At 36.2% G+C, this 23,255-nt stretch overlaps 1 protein-coding gene and 1 pseudogene across 8 annotated transcripts in view; both read left to right on the top strand.

The window, feature by feature from the left end:
* The window catches only part of GSK3B (glycogen synthase kinase 3 beta), a 202,975-nt gene that overhangs the window by 102,628 nt on the left and 77,092 nt on the right, over positions 1-23,255 (top strand). For all 8 annotated transcript variants that reach the window (XM_032629875.1, XM_032629878.1, XM_032629872.1 and 5 more), the window contains 2 exons: positions 18,035-18,145; positions 20,199-20,329. In XM_032629875.1, coding sequence (XP_032485766.1) covers positions 18,035-18,145; positions 20,199-20,329 — 242 coding nt within the window. The remainder of the gene's footprint in view (positions 1-18,034; positions 18,146-20,198; positions 20,330-23,255) is intronic.
* Positions 2,001-2,656, top strand: LOC116752846 (annotated as a pseudogene).

Here is a 23,255-nt window from a genome sequence, read left to right on the forward strand (position 1 = left end):
CTACATATCTTATTCTGTATGTTCATGTTCTACATAGTTGTATGAATAACTATTTTTAACCTTGTTAAGTATTCAGAATCTCATAAAAGCTTTCCCTTTTTGCCTCATAATATTTTTAGTTGTTGGTTATGTAATATTCCTCTGGGTTTTTGTACTACATAATACTCTTAACTGTTCCCCTATTGTTATTTTTAATTTTAGAATTGTAGCTAAGCTATCCAAAAGTCTCATCATAATTTTTGTCCATAAGCATTTTCCAGCTCTGGGTTCAAGTAGGATGGCTGTTATATTTGATAAATATGTCCACTGACCACAGTTTGACTGAATGGTTATACCTATTTTGGTGACCTTCTCTTTATTGTACTCCACCCTGCCATTTTAAAGACTGTTTTTCTTTAGGAATTATACATAATCAGCTTTCAGCCTATAATTGTGGAAGAGAGTAGCCAATGTAGCTAGAAGAAGGAGGAATTAGTCAGGACAGGGACTAGAAATGTGACCAAATTAGTCCTAGTCATTAGTCTTCTGGTTGGAATTATTAGTATTTGCTGTAATAACTGGAGCATCATGTAGTCAATTAGTATACTCCAGGTTAACCAATAGATTTTATTAACTCTGATTTAGTTCAGAGTAATTAGTACTCTTTCTCCTTGATCAGAGAGAAATGGAATTTTTTAAAGGTTTTGAACAGTCTGGGCTTATAATAGTTTTGTGAATTCCAAGTATCTTAGAGAATAGTGTTTTTTAGTATTAATATTTAGCAATAGGAACCTTTCTCCCCCTAAATGAAATTTATGAAGAATCCCTGTTCTACAGGTAGAATAGATAAAAAACAAAGTTGTTCTGGTTGAAACTGGGATATGGGACCAGCTGACTTTACCTTCCCTTGAGTTGCGGCTCACCTTTGTAGAACCTTGGGTCTCTGTAGGAGTATGGAAATCATATTTTGTTTTTACAGGAGCCTTCAATTTTATTTAAATCAATTAATAGTTTTCTGTAAGAAATATTTCTCTAAGTAGCCTTACATATAAAAATGTTTTACCTGTGGTTCATCATAGATTGATTACTTGAGTGATAAAGGTTATCTTCCTTAAATAAAACTCCCCATTTGTATGAGAGACAGTTTAAATAGCAAGGTTTGCAAATTGATTTTATTCCTCATACCAACTTTTCTATTGAGAGTAGCTGTGTGGAGGGCTGTGTTCAGAAAGTGAAGATTGTACCAGTGCTTCTGGGATCAGGGAGAAGAATGCTGTGCTTGATTATGCCTGTTTGTCACTAGCCCTGGAGAGGAAAGGTTGGGGTGAATCCATTCTGAAAAGTAAAGAGCTCTGGCTTTGTGTCCAGAAATATTTGGGTTTGCATCCTATTTGTGCCACTTGATAGCAGTATGACAGGGCAAGATATTTACCTTTGTAAACCCTTTTCAACCCCTGTCATCTGTACAGTAGGGATTTTGTAAGGAAAAAATGTAATAATGTTTACTAAGTGCTTATCATAGCACGTGGCATATAATTAACACATTAACTTACTATTTTACAAATTATTGTTTAATAATAGCATATATATGTTGCACTTGCTATGCATCCAGACACTTAAACCTCACTGCAACCCAGTGAAGAAAGGGTATACTGTTATTATCCCCATTTTATAGAAGAAGAAACTGAGGCAGTCACAGTTAAGTTACCTAAGAGTCCTACAACTACAGAGTGTCAAAGTTAGGAGTCAACTCCAGAGTCTGTGTCTCCAGAGTCTGTGTAATATTGCTATACCATTTAGCATAGAATGTAGATTTCTCTAGAAGCAGTGTGTTAGAAACGTAACACTTAAAAATGTCTTAGTAGAGCTGCAGCGTTGGCGGCAGGGAAGAGTGCTCCCGCGGACCACTCTGCTTTCCCGCGCGGCGCCGCTTCCCGCCGCGCCTCTGCCTCCTGCTGGGCCCGGCCATCGGCTTCCTCCTCCCAAGACTGCCCTCAGCCCGCTCGCCGGCCGGCTCCGTTATGGCTACCCGGAGCCCCAGCGTCGTGATTAGTGATGATGCACCAGGTTATGACCTAGATTTATTCTGTATACCTAATCATTATGCTGAGGATTTGGAAAAGGTGTTTATTCCTTATGGACTAATTAAGGACAGGACCGAATCGCTGGCTCAAGATGTGATGAAGGAGATCGGAGGCCATCACATCGTGGCCCTCTATGTGCTCAATGGGGGCTATAAGTTCTTTGCTGACCTGCTGGATTACATCAAAGCACTGAACAGAAGTAGTGATAGATCTATACCTGTGACTGTAGATTTTATCAGACTGAAGAGCTGCCGTAATGACCAGTCAACAGGTGACATAAAAGTAATTGGTGGAGATATCTCTCAACTTTAACTGGAAAGAATGTCTTGATTGTTGAAGATATAATTGACACTGGCAAAACAATGCAGACCTTGCTTTCCTAGGTCAAGCAGCATAATCCAAAGATGGTCAAGGTTACAAGCTTGCTGGTGAAAAGGACTCCTCGATGTGTTGGATATAGACCAGACTTTGTTGGATTTGAAATTCCAGACAAGTTTGTTGTAGGCTATGCTCTTGACTATAATGAATACTTCAGGGATTTGAATCATGTTTGTGTCATTAGCAGAATGGGAAAAGCAAAATACAAAGCCTAAGATGAGAGTTCAAGTTGAGTTTGGAAACAGCTGGAGTCCCATTGAAGTCACCAGGAAAATTATCAAATGTTCTAGTTCTATGGCCATGTGCTTAGTAGATCTTATTGCATGTATCTTCTAAGAATTTTATCCGTTTTGTACTTTAGAAAGGTCAGTTGCTGCATTCCTGAACTCTTTATTTGCACTATGAGCCTATAGACTATCAGTTCCCTTTGGGTGGATTGTTGTTTGACTTGTGAATGAAAAGTCTCTTAAACCACACCACTATTGAATGAAAATATTGAAACTGTATCTGTAAGAAACATTGAAAGAAAAAAATATATTTGTTTTTTAATTGGTATTTTAATTTTTATATATTCAGGGAAGAACAGAAGTGATTGAATATTGTTAATTATACCACTGTGTGTTTAGAAAAGAAGCAGTCAGTTTCATAACGGTGACAGCATTTAGAGGTATCGTTATGTCGGATAAACCATATGTCCTGGAGTTATTTTAGTAGGTTTCAGTAGTATTAACTGTATTTTCCCACTTGTTCAGATTATTTCTGGCGAATCTCTGTCAACAGTTCCTTTTAAATACAGGTCAATAAGTTCTAAAAACCTACCACTTTTTGAAGTCTTCAATGTAAAAATCCTTAAAATAAAGGCTGTCTCTTTAAAAGGAAAAAAAATGTCTTAAGTAATGATTAACAAGGGGAGATTGTACAGTGTCTACTTTGTAGAACTTTTTAAGAAGAGAATAAATAGCCTTTTGCTGTATGATAGTAATAGTAGTAATAGTAAATAGTAATACTAATAGTAAATAGTAATAATAGCCCAAACTTATATGGTGCTTACTATATGACTATAACCTAAACATTTTACTTACTCTTTTGTTTTTTGTTTTCTATTTTTTTGGAAGAGCTTTTGAGAGGATTGTTGTTAATTCTTCTTTAAATGTTTGTTAGAATTTGCCATTGAAACCAGCTGGCTTTGGACTTGTGGGGAAGTTTTTGCTTACTGATTCAATCTCTACTTGTCATACAGGTTTGTTGAGATTTTGTGTTTCATCTTGAGTCATTTTAGTGATTGGTGTGTTTCTAGGAATTTATCAGTTTCATCTACATTATCTAATTCGTTGGCACACAGTTTATTGTATTCTGTTTAGTCCTTATTTCTATGAGGTCAGTAGTAATGTCCTCACTTTCATTTCTGATTTAGTTATTTGTGTCTTCTCTCTGTCAGTCTTGCTAAAGGTTTCAACTTTGTTGATCTTTTCAAAGAACCAACTTTTGGTTTTCTTGAATCTATTGTTTTTTTCTGGTCTCTTATTTTATTTCTGGTCTAATCTTTATTATTTTCTTTCTTCTAGTAGTTTAGGTTTAGTTTCCTCTTCTTTTTCTAGTTTTTCAGGATGTAAAGTTAGGTTATTGACTTAAGATCTTCTTAATGTAGGCATTTACAGCTGTAGATTTCCCTGAGTACTGCCTTCACTGCCTCCCATAAGTTTTGGTATATTGTGTTTTTGTTTTCATTTATCTCTTAAGTATTTTCTAATTTTTCTTGTTTTAGAGTGTGTTGTTTAATTTCCTTTGACCTGTTGGTTGTTAACAATGTGTTGTTTAATTTCCACACATTTGTGAATCTTTTGGTTTCCTCTTATTGATTTCTAGTTTTATTTCATTGTGGTTGGAGAAGATAACTTTGTATAATTTCAGTCTTTTTAAACTTATTGAGATTTGTCTTGTGACCTAACATATGACATATTCTGGATAACATCCCATGTACACTTAAGAAGAATTTGTATTCTTCTGTTTTGGGGTAGAATATTCTATATATATCTGTTAGGTCCAGTTGGTTTATGGTGCTGTTCAAGTCCTCTGTTTTTTTTATTGCTCTTCTGTCTAGATGTCCATTATTGGAAGTGGTGTATTAAAGTCTCCCAGCTATTGTTGTAGAATTGTTTATTTCTTCCTTCACTTCTATCAATATTTGTATCATGTATTTGGAACTCTGTTGTTTAGTGAATATATTATATAATAGTTATATCTTCTTGATGAATTGACCCTTATTAAAATATAATGTCTTGAATGCCTTTTATTTCTTTTTCTTGCAACTGCCCTGGCTAGAACCTCCAGCATGATGTTGAGAAGAGATGAAGGCAGACATCCTTGTCTTGTTTCCAATTTTAGAGAGAAGAAGTATTTAGTCCTGCATTTTTAAGTGTGATTTTTAGCTGTGTTTTTTGTAGATGTCATTTATCAGGTTGAGGAGGTTCCTTGCCATTGCTAGTTTGTTGAGCATTTTTATCATGAAATGCTGTATTTCTTCAAATGGTTTTCCCCCATCTGTTGGGGTTTTTGTCCTTTATTCTATTAATAAAGTATTTTACATTAATTTTTTGAATGCTAAACCTGCCTTGCATTTCTGGAATTAATAACATTTGGTCATGGTGTATAATTTTTATATGTTGCTGGATAGTATTTTTTAGAGGATTTTTGCATCTGTATTCATAAGGAATATAAATTAGCCATCTTTCTTTCTTTCCCCTTCTTGTGATGTCTTTGTTTGGTTTGGTATCAGGGTAATACTGGTCTCATAGAATGAGTTAGGAAGTGTTTTTGTCTTCTATTTTTTTGAAAATTTTTGTGAAGAATTGGTATTGATTCTTCTTTGAAGGTTTGGTAGGTTTCTCCAGTGAAGCCATTTACAACAGGTCACTTTTTGTGGTAAATTTTAAATTACTAATTCAGTTACTTTACTTGTAATAGGTGTACTTAGATTTTTTTATTTCTTCTTTTGTCCGTTTTGGTGATTTGTTCATTTCATCTAAATTATCTTATTTATTGGTATAAAGTTTATACTTTTGTCTTAAAATTCTTTTTGTTTCTTTAAAGTCAGTTGTGATGTCTCGTCTTTCATTCCTGGTTTCAGTAATTTGAGTCTTATGTTTCTTGGTCAGTCTAGCTCAAGGCCTGTCAATTTTGTTGATTTTTTTTTTCAGTGAACCAACTTTTGATTTCATTAAGCTTTTAAAATTGCTTTTGTATTCTCCAGTTTATTTATTTATGTTCTAGTCTTCATTATTTTCTTCCTGTGGGTTTATTTTGCCTTTTTTTTCCCCCTACTTTTTTAAGCTAGAAGTTAAGCTTATTGATTAGAGATCTTTCCTCTTTTAAATGTCACTTATTGGTCAGAGGCTATGCTTAAAGTCCCGTTAGCCAGTTATATTTTTATCCTTTACCATTGGATGTTTGAGTGGCTTGGGTGCTGCTATCATAGTTCAGGGAGTTCATATTTATTTGCCACATGTTGAACCAGGGACTAGTAGCTTGGACTTTCCCCTCTGATTGCTCCTGAGAGGGTACAGCCTTGGGCATTCAGTCTTTTTGACTGCCAGGATGAATGTGATTTTACTTCCTGGGAGTTGCTCTTGAGTCAGTTTATTGTTTAGTCAAATGTTTGGTCAGAGGTTGCTTGTAAGCCCCTTGTGCCAGTGATGCTTCTGCTGTACGTTGATGTATCTGTGTGCAACTTGGGGAATGCTTCAAGTTTGTCCTGCATGCTGCTCAGCTAGCACCTGTACACATTGGGGTTTTCTGGGGTTTTTTTTTTTTTTTTTTTTTTTTTTTTGCGGTACGCGGGCCTCTCACTGCCGTGGCCTCTCCCATTGCGGAGCACAGGCTCCGTACGCATAGGCTCAGCGGCCATGGCTCACAGGCCCAGCCGCTCTGCGGCATGTGGGATCTTCCCGGACCGGGGCACGAACCCATGCCCCCTGCATCGGCAGGTGGACTCTCAACCACTGCGCCACCAGGGAAGCCCTGTACACGTTCTTATTGACCTCCAGAGATGACTGTAATCCCAAGTAGGCTCTTCTTGGCTATCTCTGTCCTTAGTTCTTTCTATTAAATTTCTGGTGCCTTGCTTTGTTTGTGTCATGAACCTACCAGCCACCTCTTAATTGCTCTCCAAAAAGATCTCCACTGTTTTTAGGCAACGCCTATAGGCTAGAGTTCTTCCTACTATATTGCAAATAGTCTCTTTCAGCAGAGCACTTAGCCTGCCTTTCCCTCTGGACAAAGCCCCTTTTCTACTGCCCTAGAACTGGGGTGAGAACTCACTTTTCCCAGAGTAACATCCCCACTTTATGTAGGGCACTGGAGGAGGCGCAGTGCAATGGCAGCCCCTGGTCTTCACAAGTTGGCCCTCTCCAAGTGGGAGATCTTCCCTGTGAGCAGATTGAGGATGAGGCTCTCGGGGCCCTAGCCTACTCTGCCTGGAGTAGGCCTTCTCTGGCTTACTAGTGGGGACTGAGTGGGGGAAGGGAGACACAGTTCTCTTGGCTGGGATAAGTCTTTTGCAACTTGGGATGCAGCTTTTCCCTCCTGGGGTGAAACCATAGTTCCTGATTGGTTTCTGAGCAGAGAGGGTGCTGTCTGGATTAAGAGTGCTGGGTAGACCTTTCCAAACATGGAGGTAGGATGGCAGGGTAAAGGAGCAGGTCTGTGCTAAAATGCCATAGACTCTTGCAGTTCTTACCAAGATTTGCTTCTTCACTTGCTGTGCGCCCTTAGAACAATTTCCAGATACTTTACACGACTGTTTGCTAATCATTTTATCATTTTGCTTTGCTGAGGAGAAAATTTGAACTCCTTGTGCTGCTATTTCAGAAGTCCTGCTTTCCCTCTTACTATTTTCTACACTTTGTGGACTGCTTAGTGAAATTGTTATTCTAGATAGAAAAGATGAATAAAAAGAGGCCTCCAACTATAGTGGGTGCGTACTGTAGTGTAGAGGGATAGACTAAAAAGTAATGACTGAGTATATGCTAATCGTCTATGTCTGTTTACCTCATTAGCTAAAAAAATTTTACGTAAACACAAAAAATTAGAACCTTTTACTAATACTTTATAAAACATATACCAAAATAAATATTTTAAAACATTAAATAGATATATCCTATATATAATTTTTATCACATTCATATTCTCAGTGATATTCTTTTGGTTAACTGTAGAATTACATAATGTCTTAAATCGTGAATAAAAATACAAATTTTTCTTTTAAAATTTTATGATTTATAAAGTGCTTTTTTTAATGCATTTTTGTCATTTATGCATCATAACAGTACTCTAGATAGAAGTACTATTTCGTTAGTTTTATCATTGGGAATGTTGGAGTCTTGTGTGACTAAAGAATCTGTCCCGTGTTGTATAGTTAGTTAGTAACCATGGGAACCATTTTCAAGCATAGATTCTTCAACTATAAAGTCTGTGTTCTTTCCTACCTCCTACTCTCTTCACATTGTAAAGTTTACTTTATTTCAATTTACTGGCACTGTGTAGTGTTTTAGGTACAAAGACAAAGTATAAGATCTGTCTAAATGAGTTTGAAGAAGGACAAGAAGAGAAATAATACTTCAAAGTGATACATGGAAAGACAGTTATTTGTACTATGAACAGAAATAGGATGGAGGAAAGTAAAAAATTATCCAGAGGAGTCAGCAAAGGAATTACATAGGAGAGGTGATGCTTATTCAGGGTTTTGAAGGCCAAATAGGAGCTATTTTGATAACTAGTGCAGAATAAGTATGTGTCAATTTAGAAGTCCAGGATGTTTGAAAAGTTTATTGGAGTTAAAGAGCATAGTCTGTGTAAGGAGATACAGGTATTTCGAAATTTCAGGTATATAAAGTTAGGGGAGTGTGGGGACAGTAGTGGGAGGTGAAGCTGAGGAAGTAAAAGTGGATTCATAATTGTTTGGGTCAAGGTCAGCCTCCCTATATGAAAAGGATATTTTGTTATGTTGTTGTTTTAAATTAAATGAAACCCTGTTATAGAAATGACATACATATAGAAATGGTATACAAAGTTATAGCTAAGTGTATACATGGCCAAGTTTACAAAATAAACCCCCATCACTTTTTTTCTCTCACCTTTCTTACTGTGTGAAAATTATTGATAGCAAGGAATTTTATTCACTTAAATAAAGAGGTTGCCTAAATAAGGCCAGTTTTGTATCTTCCTTAAAATTTTATGGTGATTTCTACTGAAGTGGTACATTGATAATCTGGATGAAACTTTTACTGATGAAATGCTGACATTTTTATTGGAGTGTGACCTAGAGAATAAATATATAGGTAATGTAAAACTCCTGCAGTGGATGAATTGTCAAGACCTCCTCATAAATTATAAATGTTACTAAGAGCAATAAGATGCTAACTATCATCTGCTTGAAAATGTTAATCCAGGAGTTTCTTGTTAATGTCAGTTATTACCATGTTTTAATGTTATTTTAATATTTTACTAAAACTAAAATATTATTACATTCATATTATAAAAAAATTGAGGTAACACAGAAGGGCAGTAGACAACAGTAAAATCTTCTTTACCCTAATCCCTAACTCCCCAAATCCCTTTCCACAGAGGTAAATTTCCTATGTGCATATATGAGCACATATATCATAGGTTAATATAACAGCATAATAATATGGCCTTTATGTCTGTGTGTGTAGACACTGCACCCAGTTTCCTCTGTTGTTAACATCTAATGTTAGTATGGTACATTTATTATAATTAATGAACCAGTATTGATAACATTATTATGTATCCATAGTTTATTCAGATTTCCATAGTTTTTGTTTGTTTGTTTTTTAATATTTATTTACTTATTCGGCTACACTGGCTCTTAGTTGAGGCATGCGAGATCTAGTTCCCTGACCAGGGATCAAACCCAGTGCCCTGCACTGGGAGCATGGAGTGTTAACCACTGGACCACCAGAGAAGTCCCAGATTTCCTTAGTTTTTACCTAATGTCTTTTTTCTCTTCCATGATCCTGTTTAAGCTACCATAGTGCATTTAGTTATTATGTCTCTTAGGCTCCTCTTGGCCCTGGCAATTTCTCAGACTTTCCTTGTTTTTGATGACCTTGACAGTTTTGAGGAATACTAGGTAGAGATTTTGTGGACTGCCTCACTATTGGAATTCATCTGATGTTTATCTCATAACAAACTAGGGCTATAGGTTATTTGGAAAAAGACCACAGAGTGCTATTTTCATCACATCATATCAAGGGTATGTGCTATCAATAAGAATTGCTATTAATCTTGATTACCTGGCTGACCTTGTATTTTTCAGTTTTCTCCACTGTAAAGCTGCTCTTTTCCCCCCATTTCCATGCTGTATCCTTTGGAAGGAAGTCACTATCCATAGCCCACACCTAAGAAGAGGGGAGTTATTTTTCTTAAGGGCAAAGTTGCTACATAAACTATTTGGATTTCTTTTGCGTGAAAGATTGTCTCTTCTCCCCCATTTATTAATCTATTATTTACTTATATCAGTGTAGACTCATGCATATTTATTTTATACTTTGGGTTATAATCTAATACTACTTTATTTTATTAATCAAATTGTTCCTGCTTTGGTTATTGGGAGCTCTTTGCAGTTAGCATCTCTTCTCCTTTGACATACCTCTATTAATGTGGGTCTCAGTTTTGTTTTGGTTTGTGTTTTTGAGCATGTCTACTTTCTGGCATATAGATTATTTTAAATTTCTTTTCACAAATCTTCAATCATCTTTGTGTGTGTGCATGCACATATACATAAGCATACACATACGGAATTGTTTTCATAGACTTAGTTCGTAGAAATGGCATTGCTGAGTTGAAATGGGTGTCTGTTCATCTTCACTTTGGGATGAATATATTAGCCCATTGACTTCCCAAAAGATTGCAAGAGTTGGGACATTCACCAGAAGTGTATAATGGTGCATTTTGGACAGGGACACTGTTCCAATACTTAGTTCTCTCAGATTGACTTTTCTTTTCCAATTTGATATATAAGAAATGGTAGCTGATTGTTATTTTTATTGCATTTCTTTAATTATGAATGAGGTTGAGCATCTTTCTGCATTTTTGTTTGCCATTTGTATGGCTACGTATTTGTGCCCCTTTACATTTTTTTCTATTAGAATGTTAGTCTTTTGTTATTGACTTATAAGAGCCATTTGCATTTTGTAAATTTATTTTATTTATTTATTTTGGCTGTGTTGGGTCTTCATTGCCACGCGCGGGCTTTCTCTAGTTGCATTGAGCGGGTGCTACTCTTCATTGTGGTGCGCGGGCTTCTCATTGCGGTGGCTTCTCTTGTTGCGGAGCACGGGCTCTAGGCGTGTGGACTTCAGTAGTTGTGGCTCACAGGCTCTAGAGCACAGGCTCACTAGTTGCGGCTCATGGGCTTAGCTGCTCCGCGGCAGGTGGGATCTTCCCGGTCCAGGGCTCAAACCCATGTCCCCTGCATTAGCAGGTGGATTATTAACCACTGCGCCACCAGCGAAGTCCCATTTGCATTTTAAACAAAAACAAGTTAGTTCTTTGTCGTGTGTAAGCAAAATTTTTTTCCAAATTGTCATATTTTTATTTGGTTTGTTCTGTTATTTTTTTAAAGTAGTATAAATGTTTTACATTTTTATGTAATCAAATTGGCATTATTTTCCTTAATAGCTTATAAATATTTTGCCCTACAGTATTTGCAAACATCTTTTGTTCTGGTACATTTTTATGTAAATTTGGTATTTATTTTCTTTGAAGGTGTGAGATAAGGATGAAGCTTGCCATAATCATTGTTGTATGCTAGGTTCTCATCTCTTTCCCCATTCTCTCCCTCAGTCTCCGAAGCAAAAGAATGTTTCTCTTTTTCCTAACCCACACCCACTTTACTGTTAGTATTATTTCCATCTTTAGCCAGCCTGGCACATTCATCAGAGAAAAGGCAACTGCTTTGAAGGTTATTCTGCTAGTGCAAGTTCCCTAAACCCAATTCTGAGGAGAATCTAGGTCTATCATGATACTTTGTTGGATTTTTTTTTTTTTTTTTTTTGCGGTACGGGGGCCTCTCACTGTTGTGGCCTCTCCCGTTGCGGAGCACAGGCTCCAGACGCGCAGGCTCAGCGGCCATGGCTCACGGGCCCAGCCGCTCCACAGCCCAGACCGGGGCACAAACCCGTGTCCCCTGCATCGGCAGGCAGACTCTCAACCACTGTGCCACCAGGGAAGCCCTGTTGGATGTCTTTTTACTGGGTTCTCTTATATGCTGCTTTGCATCCCATCAAATTTTTAGAATGCTAGCATGGTTCTACTTAAAACTGCAGCTTCAAGCAATTTTGTTTCCCTGACTTGAAAAATTATTTGGGGGTAAGAGCATCATAGTAAGTAATGTCTGTCTTCCAATGGATGAAGTTATCACAGCTTTTGCTGAGTTTTTGTTAGGTGTGATCAGAATTTTGTCATTTAAATTTCTTAACTCAGTGAACAGTTTTAGAGTGGAGTTCATAGAGGAGGGATTATCAGCAGTTAGAGAATAGTTTATTAATAAAAATGATAACTGAACCATTGAGAGAAATATTCCCGAAGTTGTACATCATGTAATTTGGAAGCCTAGTAACTGTTCTCTGAAATAGTACTTTCTCATTATGTTAGTAGACTGTTTTCAGAATCTCCAGCTAAATGATACTCTTTATGTTGTATTTTTATACTTAGCTTTTACAGTTCACTGCTAATCTGTGAATATTCAGGCATTCTGTTTGATAACTCAAAAGAGAGAGATTACATTAAGAAAACAGCAGGCCTGAGATTTTCCAGAAAATTACAAGTGATAGAAATGCAGAATCCTGATCCTTCTTTCTTCTTGAAATATTAGTGTCCTCAGTCTCATGAATTATCTTTTACGTAAACCTCCAGACAAAGCTACTTTGGAAACGTGAAAATAGTAGTTTCTCTGCTGTGATGACATTTCCTAGGAATGGGCACTTCCCCCTCAGGGATTACTCCTGATGCTGTTAAATTTACAGCAGAACATCTGTAGATTTAACAAGAGCATTTAAAGAATATGATGTTGAGCCCATTTATTTCAAATTGGCATTGGTGGTATTACTTGTTGTTAGTTTTGGTTTTCAGTCTTAGGACCAATTGTATATATATATATATTTTTTAAGTGGATTTGATTTGAATACAAGCACAGAGCCATGAATTGAAGGGTTGTTCAAAGTGCCCTTGAGTATAGACACCTCCAGTGTCTCAGAAAATGAAGATAGTCAAAATGACAACTTTTAAATGTCAGAGAGACAGTTATACTTACAAAATAGACAGACCTCCTCTGTGGTGCTAAAGAAAATTGACAAGTTGTTGATTAGTTAATGGAGTGAATAAATAAAATTTATTTGAGCAAAAAGATAAGCTTATATTAATCTGCAAAGTACTGCTCCAAATATAATTTGAGCCTCCATGTTTCTCATAGTATAATAAATGAGAACTTTTGACCTATTGCAGACATGGTTTCGATAACCTTCCTTTGATATGTTTTGTTTTGTTAATATTATGAATAAAATATACTGCCTAAAAATGGATATCATCAGTACATCAAATGAAGCCTGAACTGTACAAAGTAGAGTGGAATTATCTTTGTTGATCTGAACACAATACTTCTACTGTAAACTAATACTGAATGAAATTTTTTCATTAGCTGCATCTCAATGTTGATAACTTTTGAGCTCTGTTCAGTTACACCTATCATTTATTTTCCAGATGAATTACTAAGTCTTAATCTGTCATTCTACGTAATAAATTGATACTTCGATTTTAATCATAGGGTTTTATATTTATCTTTGTTAAGTTTTATTTTGTGGGTTTGGCTTAGCATTCTAGACTACTAGATATATTTAGTCTTCCATTTTAAGCCATTCTTCCTAGGTTTGTGGCAATATTAGGTGGTTGTGTTAAAGTCAGAAAATTGTAAATAGACTGCCAGATTCATCCTCTGATGTGTTTTATTTTGCAAGCACATTGTTAATTTTTTTTTTTTTAATTAGAATGCTTTTAGTTAAGTCTTGTACTATCTGATTTACCAACCACTGCCTCTTACTGCATTATACATTTTGGCTTCACACATTTACATTTGTTGTTTAGCCATTTGCTCTTGCATCCCCTAATGAAGGAAATCATTTACAATAATTTGATTAGGACAAGGAAAGAACAGAGTTTGTAGCCCTACAACTAGAAATCTTCCTTGAACTTAGTATTCATTTTTTAGTCTTTTTATTCTTCACTTTTGGTATGATTATTTAGCAAATGAATTAAATTACCATATACATCTCCAGGTCATTTATAAATATATTGTGATTAACTTTGTCAAGTGATTTATTAAAATCAAGAAACCTTGTAATCAAATAATAGTTAAAAAAGAATAATTTTGGCATCCATATTAATGATCCTTCCAAAACCCAAGACTTACCATTCCTTGGGTTCTACTTACACAGCAACCCCTTCAACACCAGTTCAGCATTTTCTATTTGTTTATTCTCTTTATCAGACCTCACCTTCACTTGGAACTAATTCTTACCTAAATCTTGATCTTTGAAATTTTCTTCCCTTAGCCCTCAGCATTGCTTTTGCTACCCTCAGTTTTACATATAACCTATCTCTTATTTTACAAGAAATAGGGTCATCAGACATACATTCATTTTATTTATTCTTTCTAATACCTTATCACTTATTTTAGATGTACAGGGGGGAAAATGTGGTATCGTTCCTTTTTAAAGATGATAAAAGTTAAAATTAAGTATTATGTGCCAGGTAATATGCTTCAAGAGCCGTATATGATTATTTCTAATAATCTCATGACAGTCTTTTAAAGTAGGTATCATCATTAGCACTATTTTACAGGAAACTGTGGCTTCAAGAGGTTAAGTAACTTACTGTGGTCACATAACTTGTAGTAGCAGTGTTGGGACCTCCGTGTAGTTTGTGTGACTCATGCTAACCTTGCCTTTTAATTACTACCTGGTATAACTTCTCTGTGTTCTTGTTTTCCTGTTCTTGTGATGTTCAAGAACCTTGTTTCATCAGTTGTCCCTTTTCTTTTGTTTCTCAAAACTTTTCTGTCTTTATCCAGTCAGCATACAAATAAATTTGGGTCTCTTAGCCACTAAAAACTACAAACAAAAAGCACATTTAAAATTTTTCTTTGACTTTTGTTTCCCCTCAAGTTACCAGCTCCCAGCTCTCTCCTTACTTTCACCACTAGAGATTTTGTAAGAACAAACTAAATTAACTGCCTCCTATTTCTTACCTGCCATCTGCTCACTCGTGAACTCAGTATAGGTTGGTTGCTATTGGCACCATGGTCTGAAACTGCTCTTTCCAACAGCGTCACTGAACCATGGTATACCAGATCCAACAGCCTTTTCAATCCCATCCTTCCTGCCATTGAAACACTTTGCTGTTCCACATCTCGTCATTATTGAAACTCAACTTTGGATCTTTCCATGCTAGTCTTTCCTTGCTCCTTTATGCCTCTTAGTTCTCATTGCTGAGTTGTTCGCTAATGTCTTAAGGGAAATTTCATTCTTAATTTTCAAGGATCTTATGCTCAGTCCTTTCCTCACTCTCTTACTGTATACACTCTTCTTAGGTGAGTGATTCTTGTTCTTACAGTTTCAGCTATTGCCTAAATCTCTAGCTATGCTCTACTCTTGTTTTCTGAGTTTGACTTGACCAACCACCTATGTATTTCCAACCACCTATGGAACAAAGCTACTTAAAATGTTCTGATATTCATTAAATAAAAGTTCAGCTTTTTCCCTCACACCTTTTTGCTCTTTTTACATTCCTTGTCTCATTACCTGCCTAGTTGCCCAGGTTTAGAGACTGTTAAATTAATCCAAACTTCTTTGTTTCTCAGGTTCTCTATTACTCTCTTGTTTAGCTAGCCAATATACCTGTCTCCCACCTCCTTTTTTAAAAATCCTTATTACCTATGCCCTAGTCTAGGCCTTGGATCCTTGTAGAAGGTTTCCAGCTGCTCACACTGCTTTCATTATCATCTTCCCAACTTCCCCTTCTGCCTTTAAGTCCAGGCTAGTGGATACTAGCCTGGACTTAAAGGTAGAGGTCCCAGGACATATATGAATTTGGGAGTCATCAGTGTATAGTAGTACTGAGCCATTAGACTGGATGAGTGGGCTTACACAAAGAACAGAGGTCTGAGGACTGAGCCTTAGGATCCTCTATTCCTTAAGAGATAAAGGAGAACAGAAGGAACCAGAAATAGAGAGCCAGAAGAGCTGTCTTTAAGGTAGGATGAAAACCAGAAGAGTATAGTGTTCTAAAACCCAAGTGAAGCAAGTGTTTCAAAGAAGGGAACGTGATCGACTATGTCAGATGGTAGTGCTAAGTCAAGTAAAAGAGAGGGAAAGATGATGCCTGAAAATTAGCACTGAATACAGCAACAAGGAGATTATTGATCTTGATGAATAATTCTTGTGGAATAGTGGTGGCGAAATTCTATTGGAGTAAGTTTTAGAGAGAATGAGGAGAGCCAGGTATTGGAGAAAGTCAGTTCAGACATCTCTTGAAGAATTTTGCTGTTAAAGGGGCCAGAAAATAAGATGGTGGTGATTAGTGCGATTAGAGAATTTTTCTAACGATGGAAGAAATAACAAGTTTATGTGCTGATTGTAATGCTCTCACACAGAATAATCGACAGAGAAAGAAAAATTACTGAAGCAATGAGTGTAAATAGGAAAAGCAGAGTAGTTTGTTTACATGCAGCAGAGTTTGCCTTAGAAGGGAGCTTGGTCAGCTTATCTCTAGTTAAAGTAGTGAAGGAAAAGCATCTGGGGGTAGATGCTGGTAAATGGATACATGTAGTGGTACAAGCAAGGTATCAGCTGAGGGTGAGGATGGGAGAAGAGTTTAAAAACAGGCCTTTGCTATTGTTTACTAACTCCCTTGTTAGAGAGTGAGGGTAATGTTAGACCATGGAATTTAAGCTGGATATGGAGGGAAGAGAGGAGAACATGAAAGACTGAGGGAAAGTGAAAAGGTAGTAGTGTCAATGGCATGCTGCCTCACTAAACTGTTTCCTGAGATCTGCTCTGTTCTTTGACCTCACATCCTTTTTTTTTTTTTTTTTTTAATTTATTTTTGGCTGTGTTGTGTCTTCATTGCTGCGCACGGGCTTTCTCTAGTTGCGGTGAGTGGCGGCTACTCTTCGTTGCAGTGCGCGGGCTTCTCATTGTCATGGTTTCCCTTGTTGTGGAGCATGGGCTCTAGGCACGCGGGCTTCAGTAGTTGTGGCACGTGGGCTCAGTAGTTGGGGCTCGCGGGCTCTAGAGCGCAGCCTCAGTAGTTGTGGCGCATGGGCTTAGTTGCTCTGCAGCATGTGGGATCTTCCTGGACCAGGGCTTGAACCCGTGTCCCCTGCATCGGCAGGCGGATTCTTAACCACTGCACCATCAGGAAAGCCTGACCTCACATCTTGAATACAGTTTTCTCTCTGCCTGAAATGCCCCTTTCATACTCAATTTAGATGACATGCCTTTTACCTGCATCCTTACTTCCTCTGCAATGACTACTGACATAGAAAATGCTCAATAAATGCTGAAAATTGAAATTCTTCACTTTAGTTTGGCAGGTAAGATGATTTCAAACTGGGAAGATTGTGAAGTTTTACCTGAAGATTTTCCTACTCAGTAGCCAGTTCTAGACTTGAACACAGTGATTCTCAACTTTGTGTTCTGCTTCAGTTTGCTTATCTGATATTATTCACATGAACAGGGTGAGGGTAGCACTCTCTTCTTCTTTCCTACTTGGTACTTAGTTGGAATTCCCTTCTTTCCACTGATCTTGGATTGGTGTCTTTATGCTGCTGTGAATGGATGTTTAAACATATGACCTGCAGTAAACTTGTGAGTATGGTAACTCGCTGCCTTATAAGTTTTTTTTTTTTTTTTTTTCAGTTTATTGTAGAAGACAAGTGGTTATTTTACTAATCATAGACTAATTAACTAATATAACTAATCAAATAACCATAGAATCTTTTTTAAGGAGAAATTTTGAAGTCCAACTTTTCATGCTATAGTTGAAGAAATGGAAGCTTAGAGAGATTAAATGGCTTGCGTACATCAGTTAGCAGAGCTAGGGCTAGAAATGCACATTTCTTAGCTCCCAGTTCAATACTTATTTTACTACCATGGCACCTTTCCTGATAGGATATAAGGGCAATGATTCTCAAACTAGAAAATACGAAATTTTGTGACAGGTAATATCCTCTAAAATCATATAACCAAAATAACAGTTTAAATATGACTAGGAATCTTAACAGTCTTGAAATGGCTGTGTTTTTGCCATGAAATTGTTAGTAAAAAAAATGTGGTAGATTTGTTTTTACTGTTACAGTTATATTCTGAATTAATTTTGTATAATTAAAATTGAACACATGAATCTTTTCTTTAAAAATCTGAATAAGTGAATGTATAGAGAACTTACTCTAATTTGAATATTTAAAGACTAGTTCCTAATCTTGTTTTTTTGGTTTGTTTGTTTTTAATAAACTCTTTCAGAAAGATGAGGTCTATCTTAATCTGGTGCTGGACTATGTTCCGGAAACAGTATACAGAGTTGCCAGACACTATAGTCGAGCCAAACAGACGCTCCCTGTGATCTATGTTAAGGTATGTAAAAATGGAGCAATTTACCATTTTAGTTATTATGAACAAGGGAGAGTGCTGGGTGTATTTTAACTATATTATTACATCTCATTCTGGGGAAAAGCTGCAAAGTAGGTATTGCTAGAGTTACATTAAATTTTTGTACAGTTTTAAAGCGTGAAGTCTTCCCTTTTTAAGCTTTCATGACACAGGTGTTAAAGATACTTGTCATCTTTCTGACAAATGAACTTTTTCACAGACAATTATGGGTTTTAATTTTGCTACCTATAGCACCTTTTAATTTAATGTCTTATAACCCTTATTGTGCCACAGGCTGAAATAGGAACAAGCATATCCTATAAAATTATAAAAATATGGTTATAAATATTACCAAATGCAATGTTTCATTGCCATTTATAGATACAGGGTGTCCGTAGCTGAAGTTTAAACTTCTCGTAATTTTAAGTATGCACAGACTCGATTAAGGTGTTATTTAATTTTTGATACCTGATGTCAATGTCATCTTTTTTATTTGATACAACTCATGTTAGAGTGGCTTGCAATTTATCCAACATAATTATAACTGAAGTTGTGGTAGATTATTAGAAACAGATTATTATTTGTTTAACTATGACATTGTAAAAATTTACTAGGAGTTAAATTTAAAAGTTCAGCTTTCTAAGTATAATTTTTTGCATTTTACCTTTTATACAAATACTCTAGAAAATAAAATGGCATTGATTCTGAATGTTTTGAGTATTGAAGTTTTTACTTAATAGTTATAGTTTTAAGCTTTATAGTAATAAAATGGATTTTGCTGATGGGATTACTATAGTGGTGTTAATATGTTCCTCTGTCCTCAGTAGTTCCTGTAAATTGGTGATTCAGTATATTTTTGTAGGAGTCAAGACCACTTCATATGTAGATGATACCTTATGTCAGTGCTTTATCTGACTTTTAACTCTCTTTTTGTTGTTTTTCACCAAGATACTGGTATCTTTGATTTGAATCATTTCAAAAGTTCTTTTCATGGTATATAACTTTGGGGTAGAGGTCAGAAGGTGAGGAGTCAGAAAAATTTATAAGTGAACCAGAACACTGACCTTGGAACAAATAGAAGGTTTAAGATATACTCACTTTCGGGCTTCCCTGGTGGCGCAGTGGTTGAGAGTCCGCCTGCCGATGCAGGGGACACGGGTTCGTGCCCCGGTCCGGGAAGATCCCACATGCCGCGGAGCAGCTGGGCCTGTGAGCCATGGCTGCTGAGCCTGCGCGTCTGGAGCCTGTGCTCCGCAACGGGAGAGGCCACAAAAGTGAGAGGCCCGCGTACCACAAAAAAAAAAAGAAAGAAAAGAAAAAGACATACTCACTTTCTTCACAAAGACTGTCTCTTCGCCAGTCAAGAGTCTAATTCTTTCTTCCACACAGACCCAGTTTCTCACTGTATGTTGTTTTGTAATAAAATTGAAATAAATATTCTTTTAAATTGATGTCAGTAGTCATCTAGGATCTGTTTTTAAATGGCATTTTGAAGTCTACTTAATTCTGAAGGATATTAACAGGAAGAGTGGTGTTGCTATTAATAGATTTACTGATGTCTTGATAGATCGTTGATAACAGATTTTCTCAGTTCACGTGTGAGTTTTCCCAGACCTCTGTATCAATAACCTCTGGCCCTGACAAAGGATGATGAAGCCAAGAAGACTTGGCTTCTGGTCTAAACATTGTTACTTGTTAGTCACATGATTTGGAATACCCCTCTGAGTTTTTAAATCTGTGTTTAGGGAAAAAAAACAGGTTTGTGGTGAGATGTTAGTAAAATTATAAAAGCACATTGTAAATTTTCCTTTTTTAAGTTATTAAAAGATGGTACAAATATAACATTGGTTAACTAAACTATAATTAGCTAATGGATAGAGAAATGACATAAAACTTGTTTAAGAAAGACTGAGTGCAAACAATCCCCAGCTTTTCACTATTCTTTTCTGGAAATCTGTTACTTTGTTTCCTGTGTAAGGACTCTGAATTGTTTGGGATAGAAAGTAAGTATTCAATGAATTTTTACTCTTTATTCCAGTTGTATATGTATCAGCTGTTCCGAAGTTTAGCCTATATCCATTCCTTTGGAATCTGCCATCGGGATATTAAACCACAGAACCTCTTGTTGGATCCTGATACAGCTGTCTTAAAACTCTGTGACTTTGGAAGGTAAGCTAGTTCTCTTTTCTTCTCCCTCCCTTCCCTCCTCTCCAACCCCACCCTCCCACCCTGTATACCCTGTATACTCAGAATTTTAGTCTTTCATCCAACAATTTAACTCCTAGGAACTGTTCCCTTACAGATACTCACACATTTACAAAATATTGTATATACCAGGATTTTTATTATAGAATTGTATATAAATGTCTGGCAGTAGGAAGATTACCAGATAAATTATGGTACATCATACATATAATGTAATACATGGCAGCTGTTAAAAAAAGAAAGGGGAGGCTCTCTATGAATGGAAAGTGAATGATCTCTAAGAAGTATTAAATTCAAAAAAACAAGGTCAAGAATCTATATAGTATGTTCCCTTTTGTATTCTAAAAACACAGAGAGTATAGGCATATGTACACAGATGCATAGCTTATTTTTGGAATGATATAAATTCATAATATTGATTGCTCCTAGGAGCAGGTCCCGTTTGTTTATTTATGGTTTTATTTCCGTTACTCTAGGAGGTGGGTCAAAAAAGATCTTGCTGTGGTTTATGTGAAAGAGTGTTTTTCCTACGTTTTCCTCTAAGACTTGTATAGTGTCTGGTCTTACCTTTAGGTCTTTAATCCATTTTGAGTTTATTTTTGTGTATGGTGTTAGGGAGTGTTCTAATTTCATTCTTTTACATGTAGCTGTCCAGTTTTCCCAGCACCACTTATTGAAGAGGCTGTCTTTCCTCCATTGTATGTTCTTGCCTTCTTTGTCATAAATTAGGTGCCCATATGTGCATGGGTTTATCTCTGGGCATTCTATCCTGTACCATTGATCTATATTTCTGTTTTTGTGCCAGTACTATACTGTCTTGATTACTGTAGCTTTGTGGTGTAGTTTGAAGTCGGGGAATCTGATTCCTTCGACTCCATTTTTCTTTGTCAAGATTGCCTTGGCTATTCGGGATCTTTTGAGTTTCCATATGAATTGTAAAATATTTTCTTCTAATTCTGTGAAGAATGCCATTGGTAGTTTGATAGGGATTGCATTGAATCTATAGATTGCTTTGGGTAGTATAGTCATTTTCACAATATTAATTCTTCCAATCCAAGAACATGGTATATTTCTCCATCTGTTTATGTCATCTATGATTTCTTTCATCAGTGTTTTATAGTTTTCTGAGTACAAGTCTTTCACCTCCTTAAGCAGGTTTATTCCTAGGTATTTTGTTCTTTCTGTTGCAGTGGTAAATGGGAGTGTTTCCTTAATTTCTCTTTCTGATTTTTCGTTGTTAGTGTATAGTAATACCAGAGATTTCTGTGCGTTAATTTTTTATCCTGCTACTTTACCAAATTCACTGGTTAGTTCTACTGGTTTTCTGGTGGCGTCTTTAGGGTTTTCTATGTATAGTGTATGTCATCTGCAAACAGTGACGGTTTTACTTCTTCTTTTCCAATTTGTATTGCTTTTATTTCTTTTTCTTCTCTGATTGCTGTGGGTAGGACTTGCAAAACTATGTTGAATAAGAGTGGTGAGAGTGGGCATCCTTGTCTTGTTCCTGATCTTAGTGAAAATGCTTTCAGTTTTTCACCATTGAGTATGATGCTTGCTGTGGATTTGTCATATATAGCCTTTATTATGTTGAGGAAGTTTCCCTCTCTACCCATATTCTGGAGAGCTTTTATCATAAATGTGTGTTGAATTTTGTCAGAAGCTTTTTCTGCATCTATTGAGATGATCATATGGTTTTTATTCCTTAATTTGTTAATGTGGTATGTCACATTGATTGATTTGTGTATATTGAAGAATCATTGCATCCCTGGGATAAATCCCACTTGATCATGGCGTATGATCCTTTTAATGTGCTGTTGGATTCTATATGCTAATATTTTGTTCAGGATTTTTGCATCTGTGTTCATCAGTGATATTGGTCTATAATTTTCTTTTTTTGTGATATCTTTTTCTGGTTATGGTGACAGTGTGATGGTGGCTTCATAGAATGACTTTGGGAGTGTTTCTCCCTCTGCAATTTTTTGAAAGAGTTTGACAAGGATAGGTGTTAGTTCTTCTGTAAACGTTTGATAGAATTCGCCTGTGAAGCCATCTGGTCCTGAACTTTTGTTTGTTGGAAGATTTTTAATTACGGTTTCAATTTCATTACTTGTGATAGGTCTGTTTATATTTTCTACTTCTTCCTGGTTCAGTCTTGGAAAATTGTACCTTTCCAAGAACTTGTCAGTTTCTTCCAGGTTTGTCCATTTTACTGGCATATAGTTGTTTGTAGTAGTCTCTTATAATCCTTTGTATTTCTGCAGTGTCAGTTGTGATTTCTCCTTTTTCATTTCTAATTTTATTTATTTGCATCCTCTCCCATTTTTTCTTGATGAATCTGGCTAAGGGTTTATCAATTTTGTTTATCTTCTCAAAGAACCAGCTTTTAGTTTTATTGATCTTTATTATAGATTTCTTCATTTCTATTTCATTTATTTCTGCTCTGATCTTTATGATTTCTTTCCTTCTACTGACTTTGGGTTTTCTTTGGTCTTCTTTCTCTAGTTGTTTTAAGTGTAGGGTTAGATTGTTTATTTGAGATTATTCTTGTTTCTTGAGGTGAGGTTGAATTGCTGTAAACTTCCCTCTTAGAACTGCTTTTGCTGTGTCCCACAGGTTTTGGGTCATCATGTTTTCATTGTCATTTGTTTCTATGTATTTTTTAATTTCTTCTTTGATTTCTTCAGTTATCTCTTGGTTATTTAGTAGCACACTGTTTAGCCTCCATGTATTTGTGTTTTTTACAGTTTTTTTTCCTGTAATTGATTTCCAGTCTCATAGTGTTGTGGTCAGAAAAGATGCTTGATACTATTTCAATTTTCTTAAGTCTTCCGAGGCTTGATTTGTGACCCAAGATTTGATCTATCCTGGAGAACGTTCCAGGTGCAGTTGA

The sequence above is a fragment of the Phocoena sinus genome, chromosome 4 (assembly GCF_008692025.1).
Source record: "Phocoena sinus isolate mPhoSin1 chromosome 4, mPhoSin1.pri, whole genome shotgun sequence".
NCBI lineage: Eukaryota > Metazoa > Chordata > Mammalia > Artiodactyla > Phocoenidae > Phocoena > Phocoena sinus.